The sequence below is a fragment of the Ammospiza nelsoni genome, chromosome 3 (genome assembly GCF_027579445.1).
Source record: "Ammospiza nelsoni isolate bAmmNel1 chromosome 3, bAmmNel1.pri, whole genome shotgun sequence".
NCBI classification, from domain to species: Eukaryota; Metazoa; Chordata; class Aves; order Passeriformes; family Passerellidae; genus Ammospiza; species Ammospiza nelsoni.
In genome coordinates this window covers 51,181,037-51,207,960 of record NC_080635.1, presented here as the reverse complement: position 1 = coordinate 51,207,960, position 26,924 = coordinate 51,181,037, and the positions used below count along the sequence as shown (strand labels likewise).

The 26,924-nt window shown below is 40.2% G+C and overlaps 1 protein-coding gene across 1 annotated transcript in view; it reads right to left on the bottom strand.

Annotated features, from left to right (window-relative positions):
• Positions 1 to 26,924, bottom strand: part of ARFGEF3 (ARFGEF family member 3) — a 95,678-nt gene that overhangs the window by 29,526 nt on the left and 39,228 nt on the right. Inside the window, exons 9-25 of the mRNA XM_059468287.1 lie at positions 26,760 to 26,864; positions 23,731 to 24,055; positions 22,278 to 22,390; positions 20,632 to 21,542; positions 15,965 to 16,131; positions 13,830 to 13,995; positions 12,323 to 12,430; positions 11,863 to 12,078; positions 11,500 to 11,610; positions 10,002 to 10,152; positions 9,209 to 9,523; positions 7,476 to 7,609; positions 5,979 to 6,124; positions 5,076 to 5,255; positions 4,544 to 4,688; positions 3,315 to 3,437; positions 1,093 to 1,196 (exon numbers count right to left, since the gene is read on the bottom strand). Coding sequence (XP_059324270.1) covers positions 1,093 to 1,196; positions 3,315 to 3,437; positions 4,544 to 4,688; positions 5,076 to 5,255; positions 5,979 to 6,124; positions 7,476 to 7,609; positions 9,209 to 9,523; positions 10,002 to 10,152; positions 11,500 to 11,610; positions 11,863 to 12,078; positions 12,323 to 12,430; positions 13,830 to 13,995; positions 15,965 to 16,131; positions 20,632 to 21,542; positions 22,278 to 22,390; positions 23,731 to 24,055; positions 26,760 to 26,864 — 3,520 coding nt within the window. The remainder of the gene's footprint in view (positions 1 to 1,092; positions 1,197 to 3,314; positions 3,438 to 4,543; positions 4,689 to 5,075; positions 5,256 to 5,978; positions 6,125 to 7,475; positions 7,610 to 9,208; positions 9,524 to 10,001; positions 10,153 to 11,499; positions 11,611 to 11,862; positions 12,079 to 12,322; positions 12,431 to 13,829; positions 13,996 to 15,964; positions 16,132 to 20,631; positions 21,543 to 22,277; positions 22,391 to 23,730; positions 24,056 to 26,759; positions 26,865 to 26,924) is intronic.

Below are 26,924 nucleotides of genomic sequence, written 5' to 3'. Positions count from 1 at the left end.
GCATCTATGGCCTACAAAGCTCTGTTAGCCGTACTATTGCAGGGATAATACCAGCATTTAATCAGTTCTTTCTAAGTAAATAATGTACTTGCAATATACAGACAAGATTTTTTTAAGTCATTCCTGTTTTACTTTTAATGACAAGTTAAAAGGTACAACAAGATATAAATGTCTGCTTCTAAGGAGGAGAAAATATTTCTCCCTCACTGTGAACAGGAGTTTGTAAGGATGAGGAATAGCAATGTGGTACAAATAGTGTATAGACAGAACATACATTAGATACATACACAGATGTTTACTAATTTTTTTAGATGAACAAGATAGCAAGTTGAGTTTGGTATGTCTGCTGTTTATTATTGTGAGTTGCCTTATTCTTCCCTTCTTTTCTCAGTCTGCATACTGAATCAACCCATTATCTCTGAATTTAGATATTAAGTACTTTCAGCAATGATACTATCCTTTCTTGTGCTTTTGTATTGTACTCAGAAAAACATGGCCTGGGTCCAACAAAAAGACCTGCAGGTGCTGCAGAAATACAAATAACATTATAAAATCAAAAATTGTCCAGGTAACCCTGGATAATAATATATGTTGTGTGCAAGAAGATTAGAGGAAACATGCCAGCATTCTAATTATTAGAGATTTGACCTGAGCTTCAGATATGTCTTCATGGTACAAATAAGCTGCTTCTGCATTTCAGAGGGTGCAACCTCTTGTATTTAAAACAAAAGAATTCTCAACTTCTTGTTTTTTGGTTTTTTTTGGTCTTTCATTCACACCACTGTTTATGGTAACTGTTTAAATAAGAATGAATTTAGCTTTGAATTATGTTACTACTATGTTTTGAACATTCATGTTTTCTCACTTGCTCCCTGGGTTTGAGTTTTTTTCTGCCTTCCACTGCTAACTGGCCTGGAAGTTATGATATTCCCTCAGATTCCCACTGTCCACTTGGCAGTGCAGGGTATTACCATCAGGGTCACTACAGACTCTGTAGGGTTCATGCAAATCATCCAATGACTGATGCAAAGCCTGCAGGTTAGAATTATTTCCCAGGCCAGGTTAGTGCCTGTGTAAGATCGTTCATCATACCTGAGAACATCTCCTGAGGTAATCAAGCGCAGGAAGGCACAAGTCTGTAGATGCAGATCCTGATCCTGGCACACAGTCACCCATCTCCTTACAATCTACTTCCCCTGGGGACAGGAAAGGCAGCATTGGGAAGGACAGAAGAAAAACAGTAAGTAGAGCATTAATTTTCTTTTCTCATTCAGTTACACCCTAATAAACAGAATCCAGAAAACATCCTTTGTTTGATCTTCTTAGATGACAACCAGGTGATCCACACACAAACAATACAGTAATACTGGTCATAGTTTGTACACAAATTTTTATATAAATAAATGCTTTAATAAACATATGCCTATTTAATATTTCTTTAGTAGAATCTTTGGAAGTTCTATTATCTGCCCTATTGACTCCATTCCACTGTCTTCCATGGGTGTAGGAATTAATTACTTATATTAAGCATTGCTCAGTTACTGTAGTATTTTTTTCTTTTCATTTGTCCCTCACTGCCCTGGAAAATTCTTCTACCACAAGTTCTTCCTATTAGTTCATTTACTGCTTAAATCCATCATTTTATATTTTGCATACTACACTTCCTTCTGTTGTCTAATGCAGGCATCAAGTCTCACAGAATGACTGTATGACACATATCCTCAGGTCCTAGTGCCTCTGTTGATGGTATTCCTAACTTCAATCAGCAGACTGCTCCTCTCAGTCCAGCTTCACTAAGGGAATTCAATAAGCAGAGCAGTTCCAAGGCATCCTGCTGCAGAGCTCCTCTCTGGGTAACTCCATTCACTCCATCATTTTCCCTGTCTGCCAGTCTGCCTGTCTCATCTCAGCTAAAGTTCTGTCCACCTTAGAACACTTGGCTCAAAACCATTTTTCCAGTTTAGCCAAATACTTCTCCTTCAGTGCCAAATCTGGACCGTGACTAAATGCCTATCAACGTTAACATTTTCTTGCCTTAGAAAGTTATTCCTCTCATAAAGAGCACAACATAAATATTAAAAATTTTTATTAGATCCTACTTGTTCTCCTTTCTCTATATTTATTTGCTTTTTCTATGCTCTTAACTATTCCCTCCATAATGTATTTTAAAGTTTTGTCCACTATTGAGATCAGCCAAGACAGCCAATGAAGTTTGAATCCTTTAGTTTTACAATAAAATGCACATGTGGCATTGTATTTGTTGATGCTTCCCATAGTCCTATTACCTTTAATACAAAAAAAGACCTTGATTTTTGATATGCAACCACAATGGGGTCAAAATTATCTTATGAATGCAAGAAACGTAAAGAAATATAAAACAGGCTTTTAAGCTCTGCAGAAAAAAACATGAGTTCCCTCTACTGGTACTGGACACGTAAGTTTATTTCTCTTTTGTAGTAATAACTATAATTACAACTACATCACAAGGTGAACTCTTCCCCCATTTAAATCAATGGTGAAATAGGTCAATGAGACAAGAGTAACATTAAAGAGTAGATCTTCTGCAGTTAGGTGCTTCATTTAAATCAAAATGAGTTGCTCACAGACCTAGATTGTAAGACATGTTGGTTTATTTCCAACCATCTCTGTGAATTAATTTTCACATTCCCATCTCTGTGAATTAGCATTCATATTGAAACCAAAAGCTCAATTTTATCACTACTTAGAAGTTCTATAATTTACATCCACAAAAAAACCCCAACATTGTCACAGTTCAGTGAAAAGTGTCAAACTCTAATGATCAAGGCAAGCCACGGCTCACCAGCATGGGTGCAGAACGACCCAGCACCATTTGCCTTTGTTCTGAAGGCTGGTGAAGCATGACAATTACTCTGCAGGGTCACCCTGACATGCTATGCCTGGTCTCTGCTGCTCACAGTGTAAAACATGCCCTGATGTTGCAAACAATCCATGCTGTCTCTGCACAATGCCAGGCCATTTCTGCAATATTCTAGGTTTGGATGCTTTTTTGTTTTATTATTTACGTGAATATAAAAAATCCTGGTGTAAACTAAGATCAAATTAAGAAGCAGACACTTAATAGTGAGATGCATCTTTGCTGCTATAAAAACTTGAAGAACTGATAGTATTAAAAATGTTACAGAAATAATCCCTTGGTATTCATTTATTTTTTTTTTTTAAAGCGTTCTGGACTCAACATCTTCAGTGCCTCTCTCTTTCCTACCATGCTACATATTACCTAATTGAATTATTCTCTTCTGTGGGATATCATGACTTAATAGGAAAATATTTACCCAGTCCTTTGACAAACTTCATAAGGCACATAATATAACTGGTGGCAGCGTTGGCAAAGACCTGGATGTTGTCTGTGTTTAGAAATGCCTCAAAGACATCAAACACTGGAGCCTGGCGTTTCCCTGTGGAGATAACAAGATGAGAACTCTTCCTCACACCTCCTTAAAAATAATTTTCCAACCATTTTTCAACAAATTAACTGAATCTGTAGAATCTTTTCTATTCTGGGCAGAGACAGAAATAATCTTAAAAGTAAAACCTTCTCTTGCTCCTGGGGCAACTTGTGTAGCCTTTCATAGGAAGTGACAGACTCCCTTCTTTGCCCAGTCTATGACAAATACCAGTTTATGCCTGCTCAAATGGTAGGAGCAGGTTTGAGCTCTTGAACTCAGGAGCTAATACTTCTGAGGTATTATATATCTATACTTCTTTGGTGGAGGTTTCTGTTTAGTTTCTGGTTTAGTTTTTGATAACTGCCAAGATTACATCAATCATTCAGACTACAGAGTAACAAAATAGCCTTGATTTTCCAAAGTAGATTATCGTCTTCAAAAGCTGTGTACACCAGCATTCAGCCATCAACCATAGCAGATCTCAATGACTAAGTTTAGAAGGAAAACCATGTCCCTTACATGCGACTTGTCACATTTAAACCTGCCTTCTAATGGGGCAAAAGAACAGAAAAAATAGATGTTACCATATTAACACATTTCCATACAGCAAACATTTCCGGGAAGGATGCACATTCTTACAGAAATGTGGTCAGTAATAGCACTAGGAATCTGAAAGCTTTGTGGTCAAATGCCTGGACAAGCACTTGCCCAGATTATCACATTAAGTTACCCTGAGTACAAGAGCAATAGGTTTCATGCAATAGGGAAGACAGTTCACAAGAGACATGCTGCTTGGATACGGTCCTTTTTCCAGTAGGACACTGACAAATGCTCAGCCAAGCTCAGTACCCTTGTACTACTGTCTTGCTCGGAATTATTCAAGTAGGTTTGACACCTTTCTTTCTCATTCAAATAATTTGTTAGAATGTAGAGGACAAAAGGTTAGAACAATATATCTGCTTTCCTTCCTACCCCAACTATTAAGTCAGATGCCTTGGTACAGTTCTGGAGTATTGTAGTGCCACTTTCAGTTTGGGCATTTAAATATATTGAGTTAGTTACTGTGTCCCCCAGGGAATCAAAAGCATTTTTGAAACAGTGCAGGAAGTTCTTACCCATCGAGTATTCTCCTACGAGGTACTCCTTGACCTCTGACTTGCTGCTGCTGTGCACTGTTTCCAGGGCACTGAACAGGGGTCTCCATCCCGACTGGATCTGGGTAGAACACATTTCCACCAACTCTCCTATAGACGTGATCACCTGCAGCCAGTGTAGGAGGGGTTAAAATAAAAGAATCAAAAACCAGAACTGATATACAGATGGATCTTCAGAAGGAATGTCTTTAAACACATTCCTAGACCTCACTATGACAATCTAGATTAGTTTACTCTTTAAATTTTTTTAGATAGTAGAAAATCTTTATTTAATTGCTTTAAGCCAGGTCTACTGTCTCTGTGCTCTGCCACAATGCTGAATTAGGTAGGCAGAGCACTCCTAACTCCTAAATTCCTAATTCCTTGAAGATGATTAAAGGGCAGCATTCGAAGGGAATCTGGGAAACACTCTCAGGTGGACCAAGTGCACTCTGGAAACCATTCTTATGGACATGGAGACCAGATACAGACCCATTGATCAGAGCTAACTTGCCTGGTCTTGGACATCCTCATCACAGAGCTCCAGCTGCATGATGCGCTCAAAGGGGCGGAAAAGTGCCTCGTTGAAGTGAAAGTGAGAAGGCTCGTTCCAGTCCATCAGCACTTCCGTGAGGATGTCATGGATGAAGGAGACAGCCTTCTGAGACACATGTCTCTCCTTGTGACAGGCAGCCTGCAGGGAAAGGAGAAGGATTAGACTATGTCCAAGCAAAAAATTTGCTTTTAGTCAGACATTTTCAAGGGAGGTAAGCACTACAGGTTACTGAACCTTCAAAACAGCTTCATCACTGATGTGACCAGGGACCCCGCTCTAATGAAAACAGGAGACTACTGCCCTGGAAACAGATGACTGAGACTCTGAGCTGCCTAGAGGTCCACAGATGTATAAAAGTTGGCTGACAATTAAAAACACATAGAGCTAAATATAAATAAATTAAATACTAAAACCCATAGAACAGAACTTGTGTGAAATCTTGTTTTTTGTTTGGACTGTGTCACCCTTTTTCCCTTCCAAAGGTAGCAGCTGAGCTGGCTTTATATGGGAAAAGAAAACCTTCATCCTTTTATAGGAAGAATTGCAAGGATGCAGACCTTGACTGGAATATAAGCAGATGGGGGAGTCAGTTAAAGCCCCTTGGGGTGGTTTCAGTTTTTTTCTCCAGGCACAATTTGCATCGTATTGCAGAAGTCCAACACCCTGCCCCTGTCCATTTCAGTCACTTACAAGCACACTCTTTGGTGGCAGTATTGCAATATATGACACAGTGTATCCAACACAGAGCAGATTTGACAATGTTAAAGGTTGCTATACATTTTAAGAGCTATCAAGCCTTCTTCATCTTTCTCAGCTTTGTTGCTTTGTGTACACGTTCCCATTTTTGTTCCCCATTCCTACCTCTACTAGGTGAGGAGCCACCAGGCTCCAGCAGCGCATGAGGTGGAGCAGGGGGCGGGATTTACTCCTCACAATTCTGAGCATGGCATCGCCAAGCCGGAATAAGTGAAGAGCACTTCTCCTGTCCTGGGTAGATTTTACTTCACCTACGAGAAAGTATAAGAATAAATGGAAGCTAAGCATCAGCTGCTCCTCCACTCCTAAACGTCTGAAGAAGAATTAGAAATTACTGATTAGTGATTGATAATTAATAAGCTTTAGTGGGGGCAAGAAAAAGGAAAAAAAAAACCCAAAGCCAATGTAAAACACAGCCTATTCCTGTGTAGGTAAAAGGACAGGAGATGGACCCAAGTTTAAAGGTTACTAAACATACTTTAAGTGATAACTCTTTTTCCAAACATATGAGAGACAGATGCTTGGAAAAGTCTTACAGAAAAGTTAAGCAAGGAGTTAAATAACTAATATTAAGACCCAAAGTGGTAGCTGTGAAAGGTTTTGGTGACATCTACAGGAAAGAATATAAACTGCAAATTATTTGGCTTGGGTATTTAATTTTGTATTTCTTATTAAGCAAAAGATACAAAGAACAGAATATAAGAAAATGCTTTTCTGTTCCCCAGCCCCTAACACTTGTTATTTCCTATTCAAAGGGAATCTTCTATTGCTCTTACAACATTTGGAAAGACACTTCATCCTCTCATTTCAAATACACTGGTGCTTTTATCTCTAACAAAAGACGTAATCAGGGGACATATCACTTTTTAAATAAAAAACAGCACTTAATTCCTCTACCTTTATTTTAATTTCAGTATTAAAATGACAGTTGATTGACCACTACATAACATGAAAAGATGAAATCTATTTACTAAAACTAGAGTAATGAATGTTGAGATTTGGAGACAAGCAAGATGAAGAAACCCAAAATCTTGAAGTGCCACACCGAGAAAACAACAAGTAGCACTTCAAGGAGAGAGGAAACCAATTAAATTGGAGACACAGATAAAACCAGTGTCTGCCACAGGACAAAACAAAACCTGTATGATTTATGTAACTTCTGACTGATGTGAGGTACATGCTCTACTCTGTTGGGGAAAATCAAGCAGGACAAATCCCACTGCTTTAACATTCTTCATTTGTGTACTCTGTTCTCTGTTGCCCATTTCCTGAACACATCTGAAGTTATCCTACTGTCAAGTATCAAACCTAAATCCACTCTCTTCAGTCTAGACTGACCCAAGTTTCCATACTGGTCTGGGTTCAAAAATAGAGCTGCGATTATATACTGGCACACAATTAACACCCCCCAAAGTCCAAGACTCAAATGAATGTCCCGTGATGTGTTTCAAAGCAGGTGTGGATGTGGTCTCTGTCCAAATAAAGTGCTCAACTTTTTCTGAAGACAAAAAATTGCTCCCACAATTGTAATAAGAAAGATTAGTCCTGTAAGCAGTACAATTATATATAAAACACTCTGTACAGGATCTTCAGGTTATTTACCTGGCATTGCTAGTGAGTAATCAACTGTATCTGTGACAGAATGGAAAAGCTGGGCCTGAGAAGCCTTCTTGAGCTGGTAAAGGAAGCCTGCCAATGCCGTCAAGTTTAACTTGTCCGCAGCATCTTCAAAAAGCCTGTAGGTAAAGAACAGAATCTAACTGAAAAATTAATGAGATGCAAACTTAAATGTGTATGTAAGAGGAAAACTCCTGTCTGTTTGTGGCTTCTATATGTTTGCTTTTGTGACACATTGGTTATTGGGGGCTTTTTAATTTATACAATGCTGCAGGAAGACTTTGATCTAGAAGCTTTATTAATTGGAGGGTGGAAAGCAGGTTGCTGTGGAATCAACCAGAACCCTTTCAAGATTCACTACAGTGCTAAAACAGAAAGTCACTTTTTCCAGTTACCATAAGCCATTTATGAACCAGTAATCAAAACACCAGTTGAAACATGCCCAGTCCTCACAACACATATCATCATAGCTTCACTAACTTTAGAGTTACACCAGTGTGCTCCATCTGAAGTTACCAACCCCAACCTGAAAAATGAATTAATTCAAGACTTAAACCTAAGGTTACTGTACCTGAATTGCTAGTTTGGAATATTTTGCTGAATTTGGCTGGGGTAGTGTTAATTTTTTTAACAGAGGCAAGTATGGGGCTATGTTTTGGCTAACAGTGACAAATACAAGCAAGAGTTATTATTTTCAGCTGCAATGAGCTCCTAGGATTTAACAGTTAAAATCTGTACACATACAACCATAAGTGTGGTTACACTGGAGGGAAGATCCACAGAGATTACAGTGAAATTTCATATAGTGCATCCAGAAACTGACAAAAATATGATTCTCTGTTACTGCCTTTCATGAAAAACTTTTCTACAGTCCTAAGAAACAAGGGATTAAATCCTAACAAACATTTGCATTTAAGTAAAAGGGTAAAATGAAACCAGAATCATTAAAATGACAGTATTGCTATTCTCTAATCCTCAGACCCAAGCTGTACTGTAAACTTCCTAAATAAAAGATTTTTTTTTGCCCAGAGTCAGATTTCTACAAGCAGTTTACGCAGTACTTTTGGCTCTGAATTTACACATAACACCTTCCTATGGGCAGAGATCAAGATGAAAAATATCAGTTGGATCAAAAAGGTAATTGCAAGGAAGCAAACCCAGGAATTTTTCAACTGTAACCTGGGCTGCTTAAAAAATAGCAGAAATAATATCAGTTGGCAGGCCACGATGAAAGGACATTTCAGACAGCCATTTTGTGACCATACTTGGCTCCCTTGCTCCTCTGGACACACTGGAGAAGCCTGACAAACCATCCATGCAGCCCTGGCAGAAGCGGCTGCTTTCTGACTGACACTGGTCTTGTCAATCAGTCTCTTGCTGTCAGGACAAGACACCCCTTTACTCTGCTTAACTGAATACAACATATCAATTTACATGCAAGAAAGAAATTCACCACTCTTGGATGCATTTGATTTGCTTGGCATATTCACTGCTGTGCACAGACACACTCAGCTCAGTACTTGCAGGTAGTGCAGAGATGAAAAAACCCCAGGTCTTTTAGAAACTGCTGGTTGTGACAAACACTCAGCTCTTCTGTGAAATTCAACTGAAGCAAGAGGCTGAAACGAACAAAGATTAGGCCCACTGCAGCACAGAAAGGGCCATTTTGGTACTGCTTTGGGAACAAGGATTCTGGCTGCTGACAGCAGTGCTTTTACCTGTCAGCCTGCGTGGAGAGCGTGAGAACAGCCTTGGCAGCACTGGTACCACACAGCAGACTGCCTCCACGGAAGTCAAAAGCTCTGCCCTTACTGCTGTCCTTGATGAGATCCTGGATGGAAACTGGCTGAATGACAGGGTGGCTGCTCAGGGTGGTCTCTTGCTCGGGGGTCAGTGCCTGAGGAGCCTCCCCAGGCTCAGAGTCTGGGTGCTGCCCTCCGGGCGCTTGCTGGGACTGGGTGATGGTAAGGGAGGGCTGGGCAGCACCATCACTGAAGTGGGTGTGCTCCAGCGTGCTGATGTACTCACATACCCTGGGAACACACAGGAGAAGCAAAAAATTAATAAACACCCCAAAACAACTCCTGCACTAAAACTCCAAATATAACACCCCAAAACAACTCCTCCCTGCACTAATCACAGGACATTTCCCTCAAACCACAAACAGATGCTTTCTAACTCTCAAACAACTCTCTTCTTACATATAGATAACCTTTCTTCTTTGGCCTCCCATGTGCCTAGATAGCAAATAGTTTGGTGGAAGTGCCTAAAAAGCCCATTAAGGTTCCTGGGTCTGCCACAGTCTTCTGGTAACTTTGAAGCTTCTAAGCATTTTGTCCCTGTGTAGTGGTGGAAAACAGCACCATCTTTTCTTTTAGAGATATTGACAGTTAACTCACTTTGACACTGTTTACACAGAACATCCAGAGATTGCAAAGCCCATTTTCTCAGTCCCTTACTTTCAGGCAACATGGCCTGAATTCTGGCTATTTTAGGAAAGCTGGTGAGTACCTGAATACATGAGGCCAACAGTCCTGATTATGGCTTCCCATCTCCAGACCCACATTAAGGACTGCATCCATACACAAAACATGAGCAGTGTGCAGGCAGACTCCCTGCACTTTCCCCATCTGCTCCAGTTTCTGCTCCACTTTCTGTTTCACTGTAGCATAAAAAAAATAAATAAAATTAGCTTCTTCAGCTTTTAAACAAACACTGGTTTGTATACAGGGTGATGAAATCTATAAAAGAATATGAATTTTAGGCAAAAAACCCCCAACCAAATCAGAGAAATCCATTTCTTCCTAATAAACCTAAGGTAGCTTTAAAACCACAATCCTTTTTGACTGAGCCTATATTCATGAAGAAAAGTATGAAAAAGTGAAAATCCATGCTAGATTGACACCCTCCACCCCCAAATTCACATCCTGTTGCCCACAGAACAGTTGCAGATTGCCAGTGGTATTTCTCTTCAGAGATGGCTGACTGGATATTTATTTTTACCAAAATCTCCTTTGGTATGGAAAAAAAAAAATAGCATTTGTGGATTTCATATGTATTTCCATACAAAAAAATTTCACCAAAAAGCTCTTACCAAAGTAAAACTAATCTTTATTTGAACTACAACCATTTGGTTCTATTTATTTTTTCTGAGAAGTCCTGAAAAGCTTCATTTTCATGCTGCATTGGAATGGAAACAAGTTTTGAAGCTTTGCAGGCTTTCACAGAGCAGATCTGTTTGCCTCTGGCCACTGCTGCTGCCTCCTCTTTGATTCAGCATAGTCTGGCCAACTCAATTCAGCCATGTCCAGCAGAGCAGTCAAAAGCTTGTTTAAGCTCAGGCCTTTTCAGTTTTGTTTTCTCTACCAAAACACCAAATTTAAGTACCAAGCAAGGTCTTTTGTGCAACACTGTCTTTTGTTATGGGCTTCTTGCCATTAGAAATTAGACATAAACAGAGAAATTTTGCGTACTTCTTCAAATAGTCACTGGAGACAAACACTGGGTTTGAAATGGTGGTACAGAGATGCAGAACTTTTTATATGCTAAAAAGGCATCATTTTTTATTCCATTTTAATCTAGCATGAATCAGAAACAGTTTTAAATATCTGAAGATGACGACAAAAGATAATCAAGGATACATAAACCACACAGGGAGAGCGATGCAAACTCAGTTTACATTACCACGCAACACACAAAAATCCCCAAATAACTGTTTCTCTGATGCTCTCTGGTTGCACTGGCCTCACAAGGTTTAAAAAGCACATTGAAAAATGCTGCTGGCTTATGCATTGTTCCACTGATATAAGTTCCATGTAGAATGTAATTAGTGGGACATAATGTTAAGAACTTAGGCATGCACTGAAGACACACGTCCTATGTGCCTGCAAGCAAGTGGTGTACAGCAGAACAACAGAGGGAAATGCCACTTATGTGTGGCAAAGTGCTTTCCAGTTGCAGCTTCACAGGCAATGTAAGATGAGGTAGGTTAATTCAATCATGTAGTTACCTTGAGCTATAGCATCACTGGGTTCTTGGATTTCTTTTTCTTCTTTCTCTTCTTGGACACAGGAGGCCGCAGACATTTGGGCAAGAGCAGATGCACAGTTGGCAGCAACTCCTGTAAAGCAACAACACAATTACTCTATGGCCAACATTTCCTCCCCAGTCCCATACAACCTCAACAAGAAGTAGGATCAAGAAAAGTTGGCGAGATATGCTTATACTGTAGGGCACTCTATGCGTATTGCAACCATCCATGTTCCTATTCAAAAGTGGAGCAGGATGCTGCATTTCCTTCTCCCAAATTCCTTCAAGGAAAGTTACCATCCCATTCTGTGAATCTGCCATGAGATCCCCCATGCAGCCTTACCTAGAGCACAGCTCAGCCGGGCTGCTCTCCTTAGTCCATCCAGGCTCACGCAGATGGAGTCCTTCTCCTTCTGGTTCTGCTCTTTGGCTCCTTCTGCTCCCAAGATGAAGGCCAGCCCCTTGGAGCTGCCTGCCATGCGGCCAGTCAGCGGGGTGGACAAAGTATCAATCAGGTTCTTCCAACAGCCAATTAAAATGTATCGGGCAAAAGCAATTCCTAAAGTGGAAAAAACATTAATACTACTACTACAAGAAAATGGCACAACAGAAGCTTTATCATTAGTGGTAAAAAGCCAAGTCACATTTGTCCCCTGCAGGCTGAACTGCCAATTCATATGTACCGTGTACTGATATACTTTCTTTTTAAACTGTTATTCTACACTATTTATCTGCATATGCTTTTGGTACATAACAACCCACTGCTGGATAACACACTTGTACTTTTATTACAGTCTCAGTACCTGCAACAACAGAATCATCTGTCTTCCGGTTCTGGGAAAGAGGAGATTGAGCTGAAGCAGATGCCATCAATTGGCCGCCGATTGCACTGCTGCCCAAGCCGTCGATGTCTGCCAGAATATTAAAAAACGTCAGATTACTGTTTGCCACACAGATGGCATGAGGAAAGCACATCTTACTGGCTCTGTGCTCCACTATGTATTAGCATTCCTGACTTCTCAGGTGTGATTTTTTTGTTACTCTTTTTGGCAGCCTTCTAAAGCCTTGGTATAAACATGAACTGTGGCACCTTAAGCTTTGCCAAGTATAACCAATGTTTTGTTGAACAGGGGAGACATCCCACTCTCACAAGCTGCTCTCCCCCCTCTTCAAGTACACAATGAACAGAACTTCCAGTAGAGATTTCAAGGTATTACAGTTCAGAACTTACCACACACTTAAATCTCTGCACTTCTTAGTATAATATTTCAAATCTTGCTAAGTCCTGTATTTAGATGTTTTCAGACCTCAGTCTGAGTCCTCAAGATGCACTGGGATCCTATTTCCTAAATGTGATTTTTAGTAGATCTGTGTATGCTCAATCTCAACAAAAGAAATACAACCCTTTCTCCAACACAACTAAAGTGCCATTTCTCACACAGAATTTAATGTTAGGGACACCATGTTGATTTCCTTTCTAACAAGCCCCATCTCCACATCTGTGTAGCATTTTTTCCACGTGTTTCTTCCCTCTTACCAGCTCAGTAGTTAAAAGCAACACTAAGCTCAATATAACAAGCAAAAAACTTTCAGAACAGTGGCCTTTGATCACCACTTATTGGCTCAGCTGAAGCTATTGTTTTCCCCGCATACACTATTTTAATTACAGACACATTAAAGCAGACAGTGCATTTTATATCAATACAGTATCATACCCATCCTCCTGTCTTTCAGCTGATACAATTTGATTTTTTCCCCTCAAATGAAGCTAAAGATTGTTTGTAAGCACTTGTGCTCCAGGTTTTCAGCTTCTCTCTAGTGCCATTTGGCATATCCCTGGCATAGCTCAAGCCTAAACCAAGGGGAGTCTAATCTGTGGAAGGCTTCCAGGATCAGATGCCACTATTTATATTTGTACTTCACTGCAGGCATACTGAAATGGCTTTGCTGTGACATCAAGAAAACAGCTAATCATTAACAAGTCTCAACTCTACCAGAATTGAAGGTAACAGAAATAAGACATGTTTTGGTTCAGTGAAAAAAAACTACTCTCCCTGTCTCCCAGCGACAGTTTTGAATTTTTTTTAAACCTATGCTTCAGAACCACTCTGATGAGCCAAATCAAGCACTTAAATACCTGCCACAGCTAGGTCTGGATCCTTCTCAACTGATAAATCCATGAGACACCACATATTGCATGATGACATGCTGTTCTGTATGTAATGCAATAAAGCAGTGTTGTAGCTTGTCATTGTAGCTTGTTTTAGACACATTTGGAAGTTAGTCTTGCCACCATAATATTGTACTGACCTGTCAGCATGCTGATAAGTGGAAGGCTGTGCTCCTCAGGGCTTCCCCAGTATCCAGCTTCCCCTAGCATGTTCCTTTCTAGTACCTGGTGGTACAGTTCTTCAACCCACGCCTGGGAAAATACCATCAACACTCCACTGGACTGGACCTGCTTCATGAACTCCTTCTGCAGAGACCCGTAAAAGCCAAATGTAAGACAACAGTGTAAGCCCTACAGCATCAGCCTCCAGATCTACTTCTGAGTAAGGGATTTCAGAAGTAGAAATTAAGTTATAAAATAATTAACTGAGCATTGCAATCTTAGAATTGTTAAGATTGGAAAATATCTTTAAGATCATCAAGTCCAACTGGCAGCACAGCACCATCACCACATTCACCATTAAACCATGCCCTGAAGTGCCATACCCACATGTTTTTGAATGCTTCCAGGGGCATTTGTTCTTCTTCCTTACAAACCCGTCCATGAAAAGAAATTTCCTGGTATCTAATCTAAACCTTCCCTGGCACAACTTGGGATCATTTCCTCTAGTCCTGTCACTTGTTACCTGGGAGAAGAGTTCTACCCTCACCTCACTACACCCTCCTTCAGGGAGTTGTAGACAATGAGAAGCTCTGCTCTGAACCTCCTTTCCTCCAGGCTAAACAAAGTGGAAGCTCCCTCAGCCACTCCTCATAGGATGTGGTCTCTAGACCCTTGACCAGCTTTGTTGCCCTTCTCTGGACTCTCTCCAGGACCTCAATGTCCTTCTTGTACTGGGAGTCCAAGACTGAACACAGGAACTGAGGTGCAGCCTCACCAGTAGAAGGACAATTCCTGCCCTGGTCCTGCTGGCCACACTATTCCTGATAACAGGCCCACACTGTCTTGGTCACCTGAGCCCACACTGGCTCACGTTCAGTTGGCTCATAAACACTCCCAGGTCTTTTTCCCCCAGGCAGCTTCCCAGCCACTCTGCCCCAGCCTGTAGTGCCACACTGGGTTCTTGTGACCCAAGGGAAGGATCTGACACTTTACCTCATTGACCCTCAGACAAGTCGCCAAGCCCCATCAGCCCAGCCTGTCCAGATCCTTCTGTGTCTGTCTCTGACATGAACATCAGCAGCTCTCCCCTCTCCTACTGCAGTTAATGCAAGATGCAAATCAGAATCACAGTTTTTGCACAGTGACAATGGGACATGCTGATCTCTCACTATTTCCATGAGGTGGGAGTAGGATCTCAAGTCCAATTAAAAGAAGTTGTAGCACCTAACGAGGCCTGCCCAACAACTGGGCCTTCCTGCATTGAACAGTCATCACAGATGAACTGGTCTCCAATTACTTGTCAGAATGATCTCTAAGAATACTTTGGTCATGCTCAGGCCTGTTGTGCACACTGAATCCTCTAGAGAATGTCATGAATCACAGATCTGCACCTGATCTGCTGCAGAACACACCAGAACTAAGGATGATGTTAAACTCCATTTGGTTTAGAGATTTATATAGATTATAAATTCCCATACACTGGAAGTTCAGCAATAATTATACATTTTGACACCTTTTTTATTTTTTACATATATTTCATATATAAACTATTTTTTTGTTTGTTTTTCAGAAAACTGAAAAAATGTCTCTTGGGCAACTATGTTGAAAAACATGGATCCATGTTTTCAAAGCTAGAAGGAAGCAAGAAGTGGAGGAATTCCAGGTGTAACAAAAATTATAATTTCACATTACTAAGACCTACTTATTTTTTACTTTAACTTCTCATGTCTTCATCTACAGAAATTCAAATTAAGTATTTGGCAAAAAAAACCAGTTGCAAGATAAACACATGTTCATGCACATTGTCAAGAGACAATACTTGCCATATCACATGATGCTAATCTATTCTGAAAATAGCTTAACCATCAAAATGACAGCAACCTTAATGACAATCAGTAAGCAGCATTCCTTCCCACCAAATCACAGAGTAATTCAGATGCACGACACTTATCATGCAAGATTCATAAGCAGCTTGGAGAAAGCTTCATTTGCAATTACTATTTCTCCACTTAGCAAGCAGCCTGAAGGTTTTATGTGTGGGCTGGTTTATGTGAAAGGAAGCAAAATAAATTTTCATTTTTTAAAAACAATGATCCCATATTCCCCAACTCACCAGTAACACGGGGGCTTGGGCAGGCTTCTTCCTGTAGTAATCTGAGTTTGCCAATTTTAGGTTGAGCAGCAAAGTGTAATGTGATACCACGTAGAGACTGTCTGCATTCATCAGAGTCTGGAAGTTGAAATTTAGGTTTCCCTCAAATCCTGGTGAGTGCATCATACCTAACAAAAACACCATGTGAGCTCTCATATTTTACACAGATTTTTCCTGGAAAAAATATCAGAAACTATCCCTAGCATTTTGGCAGCAACAGATTGCTAGAATAGTTAATGAATCATCAGTAGAAATTGCTCTACTAAACATACTAGAGTAGGGAATAGAAAAATAAGTAGTTCATCTAGAATGCAAGACAAACTGAACACTCCAGTCACAGTCCAGCAAAACAACGTGCTATATTTGAAATAAGCAAGGAGCACCAGCATTTACTGGGATGACTGTCATGTATAAAGCAAAGGGCAGGATACATCTGCAATGCTAACTGGAAAAGTGAGGTGGAAAGAAGCAGACCCAAAGCCTGTGTACTTAAATGAAAATACACTGCACCAAATGGTGCTAATGAGATTAACAGCCCTTTTAGCCCCTCAGTAAACACATTCTAGTAAAATCATTTGCTGGATGGGGACCTGGAGTGCTCCACACCTTACAATTCAATCCATAATCATCATTCTCTCCATGGCCTAGAGGTACGTGGACAAATATCTGGGGCCAAGCTGGCTGGAACTAGTTACAACTCCAAGCCCTATTTATTTCATACAAGGCCTACTTTCTAAATGGCTGAGCACTTGCACTTCTGTCAGACCCAGAAACCACCAGAAAGGACTCACTAGTCCTGAAAACACTATTTGTATGAAGCCTACAACCATGCTCAATGGCACAATCCCTTCTTCCCATGGATGTCAAATCGCTGACCTACTGGTAGAAAAATAACAATCAAGTATGAGCAACATCTAATTGAATCCCCATGATCTGTAGTCTGAACCATGAAAAAACCAGAAATACCAGATCCACCCACATAACTCACAGTATTTCATGGTTTTCACATCAACTGTGAAATCCATTAATATAATGTCAATTAGGGAATATTAAGAAGTCAGCTTTACACTACAGGAATGTTTGAAATGGAACAAAACCAGCTTCCAAGGTTAGTTACATGATGAAGCAAAGCTGCGTCATTTGCTAACGGCTGCAGTGGTTTACTGTGAATATATTCCTCCCACCATAAAGCTCATACCTCTTCTTAGACAAAATACAACAAACCATTAACAGTAAAAAAAAAAAATCCACACACAGAAAAGAAGCAAATGTTTTTCTTGCCTCGTGAGGGTTTGAAAGCTCTGTGCTGCTGCCTTCTCGGACTTTCCACTGTCGTCACTTTGGGGGCGTGGATAAGGTGAGTAACTGTTTGAGGGTGGATTTAGAAAGAGAGTAACTGTTCCAGGGAGGGTCTAAAAAATGAATATCTGTTCAAGGGAGCAACCTTTGCGGAAGAAGGGTGATAGGGCTGGCCACAAACCACACCCACACAGGCTGACATTGCTTGGGGTAGATTTCTCATGGTGAATGTCAACAGAATGTCAACTTTACCTAGTACCAAAACTGCAACCATGTCCTTGAAGGTACCCTGCCAGTAGTTCTAGTGATTTCTTTATCACTGAAAACAAAGAGGCATCTTAACACTCTATCAGATGGAGGATCATGATATTGATGTAGATATCTCATCTCCCACTGGCTTTTTGTCTTATCTCTCTTAAATATGTACCTAGGGGACTAGAATCTGCTAGAGTAATAAAAACCTCAAGGCAGAGGTGTATGTAAAAATAAAAAAAAAAAAAAAAACAAAAAACCAAAAAACCCCAACAACAAAAAATCCCAACCAAACAAAAAAGCCTACTTTATTTTGCATCAAAATGTTTAAAAAAATGTGCAACCTCCTATACAAGATTGCAATTAAAAAGGAAGGTGTAGAAGTGCACAGAAAAGTCAATAATCTGCTGAGGGCATGTATTTGAGCACTAAAAAGTGTTGGGGAAAAATATGTTCCTTAACTTCCTCTAAAATATGGGAAAACAAACAACTGCATTTGTGAGATGCTGAGATCACAGAAACAGAAGATAAGATTATACCTACCAGCATAAAAACCTTCTCTCTAAAAAGTATGGAATAAAAACTAACTTACTCCTAAGTTTAGAGTTAACCAACTTAATTGCAAATTTTAATTTCACTACAACTCTGTTTAGCTGACTACAGCTTTTTCATGCTTACCTCAGCAGTGCCTTAAATTCCTACCTCCTTTCATTGCCTTTCAATCCTATGAAAACATGCTAATTTTGAAATGCTATCTATATAAGGACCTGGCTTGAAGGAAAAAATACTGAATTGTATTATTCTTCCAAAGTTTAAGAAAAATTGAGAAATGAAACAAAGCAGTTAAATAAGGTCTCCCAGAAACACAAAAATACTGCTTCTGTACTGACTGGTCTCAGAATTGCATCTATGTCTTTTCTCAACTCAAATCTTAACCAACTGACAAATTTCTCCATGTATTTTTCAAGAATTATACATGAATAAATGTTGTATATACATGAATAAATGTTGTATATCTTGAATGGGATCAATCCCTCTAGCTTCATCATCTAATCAGTGCCTTGACCAGCTGGTGCTAATCAAGGACTCCTAAAGTAAGGGCCTACACATTGTTCAGAGAGGCAGATCAAACTGGTGTCTCAGAAGCTCTCCAGGGGATTTCTCACCCCCTGACATTTGATTCAAATTTCCTAAGTCTCTCTCTCTAAAGGTTTTCAAACTCATGGCTCTCTCACCTACACAGGAGCACAAGTTCTCACCTCGGGAGGACTGATAGACATTTGCTTAAGATCTGAGGTCCAAGTTAAGGGACTGTTTCAGCTGGAATGAGTCTCATTCCAGGTGTCCAACTGAAACAGGAATTTCCCAGATCTTACGAAAGCATAAAAGTACAACCCTGCAACAGCCACAACTTCATGAAAACTCCAGGCTGTCTTAATACAGTGACTTGCAACTCCATTCTTCCACGATTCCTTACTGAATGGTGTCTTTTACAAGTACTTCACAAAATCCATCTGGAAACGTGGTGTACATTTTTAAAGTACAGATTTAGCCACACGGTGGCTTTCTTAGAAAAGTGAATGGTCTCTCTCAATAATCTAAGCCCAAGACTAGGTATCTTTTTTAAGATATACAAACCACAAACAATGGATTTAATGCAAAAATTGAGTTATATTCTTCCACTTTTCTCACTGTATTACTCATACTGAATGCCAAGAAAAGCTATGTTTAGCCTTAAAATGTAGAATTCTCCTAGGTACACATCTTCTAAAGCTTTAAAAGCACTCTATAAAGACTTTACAGACAAAAGGGAAAAGAAGTGGCATACTCATTCATGCACAAGGAAACAGGTGCACAAAGGTATGAACTAGAGGTCTAGCACTGGTCTTTCATCATAACCTCAAGATTACTATTTTCCAGGAAAAAAGAAATCCCTGTGACAGAAAGGGTGCTCTTGAGCCCCTCAATTAGGAAAGTAGTGCACATTAGTGCCCCTTTTAGGGTATTTCCTTTCTGTGATATAAAATAGCCAATGTTTCTTAAGAATACCATTTATGATCTTCCTGAGTTAAGGTTTACTTGGGTAGCATTTAAACAGGATATCAAGAATATCATCTTATTCACCCAGCTTCATATCTAAATTATGCTGTATGATGATGGGAAGAGTCCTCCCTTCTGACTCTACATGAGTTTAATGTGTGTGAGAGAGCATAAATGAATGAAGCAATGATTAGGAGACGAGCAATAGGAAAGGCAAACGCAGTAAAGTAAGTTAAATAAACAGACATATATTTTAGCAAACATTTTCATTTTGGCCACTGTCAGGAAAGCAAAATCCTTCTAAAAATATATATTTACACACATTTTAAATATGCTATCAACAGGACAAACTAGACTTTGCATGACTTTTTTTGTTTGTTTGACAGGTCGAGATCCCAACTGTTCTAATCATTAAAGAACAGAAGATAGGCAGATCTTAATTTTTGTCTTGGTCTGGGTTTTGAGCTTTGCACTTCCTATCATATTAGACAGCAACATTATAAAAAACAAAAGAGTGAAGACAAATCCCCCTCTTTCTCTATCCTTTCTATAGCTTACTGCTGCAGAATTGTTACTACCCTCTTTGTGAGGCTGGCATTACTAATAATAACAGTGCAGTGATGTACTAAGCTACTTATATGTCATTGCAAACAGGTGATGGGATGTCCCACACCTCTCTCATGCTAAGGTGCAACCCCGACCTCTCTTTAGTGACACCATGCACAAAGCTTCTCAACAGAGCTTCACAAACCTCCAAAGAGGTATCTTGCTACAACAAACTCCATTTCTTTATTGATTCAGGACATAATCTAGAGCCTGTTAAGAGTCAATGGATTTACCTCCCTTTGGATCACTGCCTGCATACTAAATTTGCTTTGCCTTAAATGAAGTATGTTCCTGTGGAGGAATGTATGGTGTAAAGCCCAAACCTCCTCATTCTGAGTATGTTCTCTGAAGATGAAATCCTACAAGGGAATCTGTGTACAGTGCAGTCAGAGTGTGCATGCTGGTTAGACAGTAAAGATTTGCTTGCAAACCTGAGCAGAATGTTGAAGAGAAGCTCTGCAGTGCTCCATCCACTTCTTCTATGCTGGGAAGAGCTATAAGCCTAGGAAGAAGTGCTTCAAGTGACTGGATGAAGAGCCGTGCACTGTGCTGGTCTGCTTCTTGGCTCTTCAGCAGCTTCAGAGAGAGAGCAGCAGTGCGTAAGGACCTGTGACCCGGGCAATCCCGCGGGGTCTGCTCCTCATCAGCCAGGGAACAATTGTCAGAGCCTATGTCTGAGACATCAGACCTGCCCGAATCCTTTTCTGCTGCCATGGAATACTGGTCACATGAATCAAACTCAGTCCTAGAAAGGTCCTGGTCATCTACACTGAAGTTACTTTCACTGTATCTGGATCCATAGGACCGGGTCTTGCAATCAACTGATAAAAAGTTAGTTATATCTGGATAGACTATGGTGTGGCTTCTTTGAACAACATCTGGCTGGTCAATGGTTTCTGACTCTGGTTCTCTATAATGAATCTCTTTGCTTTCATGTCCAGCTGGAGATGGCAGGGAGTTTTTTGGATTTTCTGGATTATCCTCTGGAGTTGTTTGTCCCATATCGCCTTCCAAAGTAGTCTGACCAGTGTCTGTGGTAACGCTAATGCTGATATCAGGACTCTTCTCATTTCCTGATTCCCAGGCAGGGTTCTCTGAGGACAGGATGCGTCTCTGCCACCTGAAGTCAGCATCATTGATCTCCATGGAGTCCCTGCTTGTCTCGGTCCCATCCTTCAATTCTTCCAAGCGCTGGAGCAGCAGCTGGATCTGCTCTTCACTAAGACCCCTCCCTTGGCTCAGCTCATCTAACGCTCCAAGCAGGGCAAAGACGCAGGACACTGAAGCATAGCACGCTTCAATACCACCTTTGATGCACGCTTCCGTCATCCCATCCATGATACTACAATCAACACAGAGATTATTTAAGTGATGAATGCAACATGCATGGTGAGCATGTCACTGTCATTCAACACCATCTGTCCATAACCAGGAACAAAAAAGAAGTGAACTTATCCTTTAAGGTTATTCCTGAGAAAGACAATTAGTGTAAGAACAAACTATTAAGTCTCCCATGCAAACATGGTCATTCTGTAAAGGGAGTGCCAACAAGGTAAAGCACTCATACCACCATGCACAGTATGTCCTCTCCTACAGACAAGCACTTAACTAAAAAAAATCTCAACACTCAGCTGAACTAAATTTAAAGGCCATCTGTATCCTGAAAATGATCTTATGTACAAGATATGATCTTTATAAGAACTGAGAACCCTTCCTGCTCAATGTGACAATGTTTAAATTTCCTATGACCTCCTTTGACTTCATCTTTAAAATATATCTCTAAAAAAACCACACATTTCTTTTACTGCAAGTTTAAGGGCACATACTCAAAAATTTTCAGCTGTAAACCAACATATTTGGGAATTTTGGCAAACTCAACAAGGTAGTTATCTATGTCTTTAAAAACAGGCCCAGACTGATGACAAACCAAGCAAGAGCTTTTACACCTTCTCCATTCTCAGAGCTTATTTAACCAGGCAGATACCCTGGTTTATACTGGGTATGCTCTTGAACTGCTTAAGTGCTCTGTGTGCAAGAGTTTAAGACAGAAGAGGCTAAAGGAGGAAACAAAGCTTACAGCTTGAGAAGATCCAGATGGGACTTTCTTTTAGAAATAGACCTCTTCTTGGATTCTGACTCAGAAGAGCAGGGCCCTGCCAAATCACAAAGCTGCCGAGGACTGCCAAGTATCTGAAAGGAAAGGAAAGAGAAGTAAGTAGAAGATTATCTAAGCATTATTTAAATACAATAAATAAGTCATAATTCTATCAAGTCTAAGGTAGCACTGCTGTAGTATCTTACAGCAAATGAAAATGGCACAGTGGTGCTCTACTTATTGAAGCTACCTTTCCTCTTTTTAGACACAGAAAAGCAAGTAAAGCAGAATATTCAGCAAGAATCACATTTAGAATGTTCTCCAGTGCTTTACATTTTTAGCTGATTTTTTCACCTGATACTGCACACAAGACAATTTTTATGCCTACATAAGTATTTTTTATTATAGTTTATACCAAAGGAAACCTCTCTCCTCAGCCACCTAGTTACACAATTATGGAGTCATGTGAAGATAGGCAAAGTGATTCCTTCAGACTCAACCTGCTAGGTGGCACCTTGTTAATGCCCACCAGGAAATACAAACAAGCATGTATTAATAAGCCCAAAGAAGCAACAGGTATGTCCTGCACAAAACAACATTAGGCTTAGCTTTTCCTAAAACTTCAGTTATCATCTTGCTATTGTTTAAAATTAGAGAAAGACAGTGACAGGATGACTCCCAGTTTAGACAGGAACCTAGTGGGTGGCTGTGTGGTGTTAAGATTCTTCAGAAATAGAACAGCCTAGGTATGCACAAGCTAGATGAAAAATTCTCTAGGAGATAGCACTATTTCTACAAATTACATAAATTTCTTTGTTTTCCACAGCATGAGAAGAAAGGTGCCCACGTGGAATAGAAAAGTCCATAATTTCAGCTAGTGCTGAAACAAGTCTCCCAGTGTTCCACTTCTAGTGCTTTCAGAGACACTGGGCAAGAGGCCAGAATGGACTGGTCTTGAAATGGCTTCTTGCGTCACTGGCAGCTTTTTTGTATCTATTTAAAAAAGCTCCAAGAAACTGGATTTCAAAAACCGGGCATGTAATCAAAGCATATATTCACCTTCATGCCTGGAAACCAGACTGTGAGGATGTGTCTGGGGAAAGATGCCAAAGAAGTTGCAAACTGGATCGTTATGCTCTATCTCACCCAAAAGAGCAGTTGTGACTCATTGATAGGATCTGCTCCATGCAGCACCACAGCACGAGCACTGATGGAGTGCCACAGTAGCTTGTACTATGGAGACATACAGCTATTACAACTGCATCAAACTATCTGTTAGAGTGGTGCTGCTGTACCAGCTGTGCTCAGAAAGGACAAGTTCAACATCCCTAGGTGGGAAGGTTTGAAATGCATTGGTGTGCACATATCAGCAAAACTTACTGTTAAATAAACACTTTGTTTTATATGCCTGGATTTGCACATGTGATTGTCCTACCTCTTTCATAATTTTGATGGCTTCTACTCGATGTTGAGGTGGTGGGTAAAGCAACATGCGGTGATACAGAGACTGTAGCACAGGCTTCATGGATTCCACTGACCCCACCAGTCGAACCAGTTCTGCTGCAATATAATATATGGTCCGTGCAACGGGCCCACTAAGGGCAGGGGCCGTGGAAGAGCAACCTGAACCCCGGCCATGATCAGAGATCCCTGAGGAAGGGGAATCAGCCTCAAGGCAGATGCTGCTGTGGGCAGAGGTGATCGTTTTATCATGGATTGGATTTCCCAGGATTACTATTAGGGCTGGACACAGTTGCTTCCTGAGAAAGAAAAGCAGCAGATGGTAACTGGAAAAAATACTCTTACAAGAACAGATTGAAAATAGCCCATGGTTAAATGAGATACATACTCTTGTTTTAATGATCAGTCAAACAGCAGTGGTTAGATAGAAAAACAAATTATGCCAGGCTTTTTTCATCTCTCAATCATCAGCATGCTAGTCCATATGGAAAGATCTCTGTGTGCTGCAGAAACATAGTAGTGATTTTGCAAGTTCATGTTGCTGCACAGTGCTGTCCCTTTGCAGGATAGCATGCCTGCCTTTTTCACCAGCTGCAGACCATCACAAAGTAGAAAATCTAGACTTTCACTGCTCAGTGTCTCTTTTTCAATTCACCTTGGGAGCTTTAAAAAAGCCTGACTAAACAAGAACTAATCTATGTTAACTAGAAGGCTGAATATTCCATCGCTGAACTGCACATGCATTATTTTAGTAAGCACCCTTAGTTGTGAGCATCTGTTTGGCTGTCTTTTCAGAACACAATGAAAGCCCTGTACAATAACTCACAGTGTGCACTGTACTACACATATGCTACTATACAGTAAATACCCATCCTTCCTTCAACTGTCTAACACTCATGTTAAGTGGTTCAACACCAGCAAATCACTCCTCTGTGGAACCAAAGCCAGCTCAGCACTTTGCTCCATTAGCTGCTATTTCAGCTTTGCACTCACACACTTGACATTTTACTTCAGTCTGCAAGATCTTAATTTAAGAAGTCAAGTGCTGCATGAGAATGAGTCCTAAATCTGGTTTTCACCCACGTCTCAGAGGTTCAAGCAAGTACCTAGAGCAAGCACCCAATTTCAAGTAACAATTGATAAAACACGTCCTCATAGGTAACTACATTTTATTTTCTCAAGGTTTTATGCAGTCTAGAATTTTCATTGCTTCTCTTAACAAGATATCTGAAACAGCTCAGCTTCCCAAGTCATGGAAAGAAAACCAGCTTTTAATAGGAAATCAGATAATTACTTTAAATTTGTTTATTCCATTTATTTCTCCAATCAAGTCCATTTCAAAACATAACAATTTACTGTTTAAGAAATATGCCTGTCTCAAAGCAGGCATAATCACAGGTTGCAACAATATATTCCCCACATATCTTAATCCTGTCAAAGTGTTTCTGTATCAAACTATGGAGAACACTGTCAACACACAGAGCTAAATCTTCCCTATCTGCTCCCTTCTTTATCTTCTTTGGGAACTGATTACAAAGTGTCTGTCGGAGTGAAAGCTGTGTGCATGTAGGCAACAGCTCCTTAAAGAATAGGAACAGCTACCAGTTTGCATCACAACCTCACCAGACAGGTAATGTATTAGTGCATACAAAATATTCAAAATTATGTTTGCGGTTTAAACTGTTTCATATCTACCTAGTGTTTTAGGGTTTTTTCCCCCACTTAAGCAGGTAGCTGAAGCATGCATGTTCATTCCTTGGCAGCAGTGCGGGTTAAGAAGTCCCTGATGGCTTGCCCTCCTGGTACACAGCTACAGACACAAACACCTGCAGATTTCCAGCATAAACTGGATCACCAAAAGGATGTAAATTGTAAATAAAACAGGAAGTGTTTTCTTTTAACTGAGATAATTTCAGTGACCTTGCTCACAGGATGGCCCCACAGTCTGTCACATGAGCAGAAAAAAAGGGCTGGGTGAAATTCAAAGGCAGAAACTTCTGAAGTGAATCTGCCATGGGACAGAGAGTTCTGCTCTTTTGTTAGACCTCCAAGAGGCCTCAGCACTGGGTCCTTGTGCCACACTGCCAAGTGTTACCAGTCTGAACACCTCCCAGTTAGGCAGCCACTGATGTTCCTGGGACCGCAGGGGAGTTATGGGTGCCTCTACATGTTCCACCTTTAGAACTGGGCCCAAGTCAATCACTTCAGTTTCAAAAATTACAGGGTAAAAACACAAAAACCACATTTGTCATTAACAGTCACATATATCATTCCTTAATACAATCACCTGACAAGGTCAAAAGATGGGCACAGACTGCAAGGAACTGCGTATTAGTTACATTCTTGCTTTATTAATATGACTCAATTATCCACAGGCTATAAAAACCCCACTATTTCAATCACAAGGAAAGCAGGATGTGATGGTGCTTTGATGTGATGGTATCAATTTAGATATAAAAACAAACACCAAAGATATCAAGCCTTCCTGGTGAAGTGGATTAAAAAGGAGAAATTCTTGATGAAATAGAAGCAACATTAAGACTATTCGGCCTCAAACTTTACACAACAATGCAGGTCATAATAAGCATTTCTGGTCACCAGCACACATTTGACATTAATTTTGCTTATCTTCTTTCTTCTTTGCTTATTATTGTATCAGAACATTAAGAATCTCAACAGTACCCTCCTACAACAAGCAGAGCATCTCTGTGTTCAATGCCACACACAAATCCAAACTATTGCAGAAAGCATAAGAGGTTTTCTGTTCTGGCTAAATCCATTAGACCTCATTACAGTGATAATTCACTACCAGGATTTAATGCGGCAGCTGAGCAGGCAGTCCTAACCAATTTTATATGAGGCACAGAAAGAACTGATAGTAGGTTAACAGCAAGCTCTACCCACACCTGGAGACTTTTTACAGGTTTTTTTGCAAGGCTGGGGGGAACGGGTCCTTTTACATTTACAAACTGAGTATTTGCATTAGTCTTCAGATGTACTCACCATATTAGATCAGTGAATCCTTTGTGCTGGTGCATGCTGGGGGAGGAGCTGTTCAGCATGGAGAGGATACACTCCAAGTAAAGAAGCTGAAGTTGACGATTGTCACTGGCAAAGAAAAGATGCCATTCACATCATATTAAAACAGACTACTTAATTTTCTAAAAT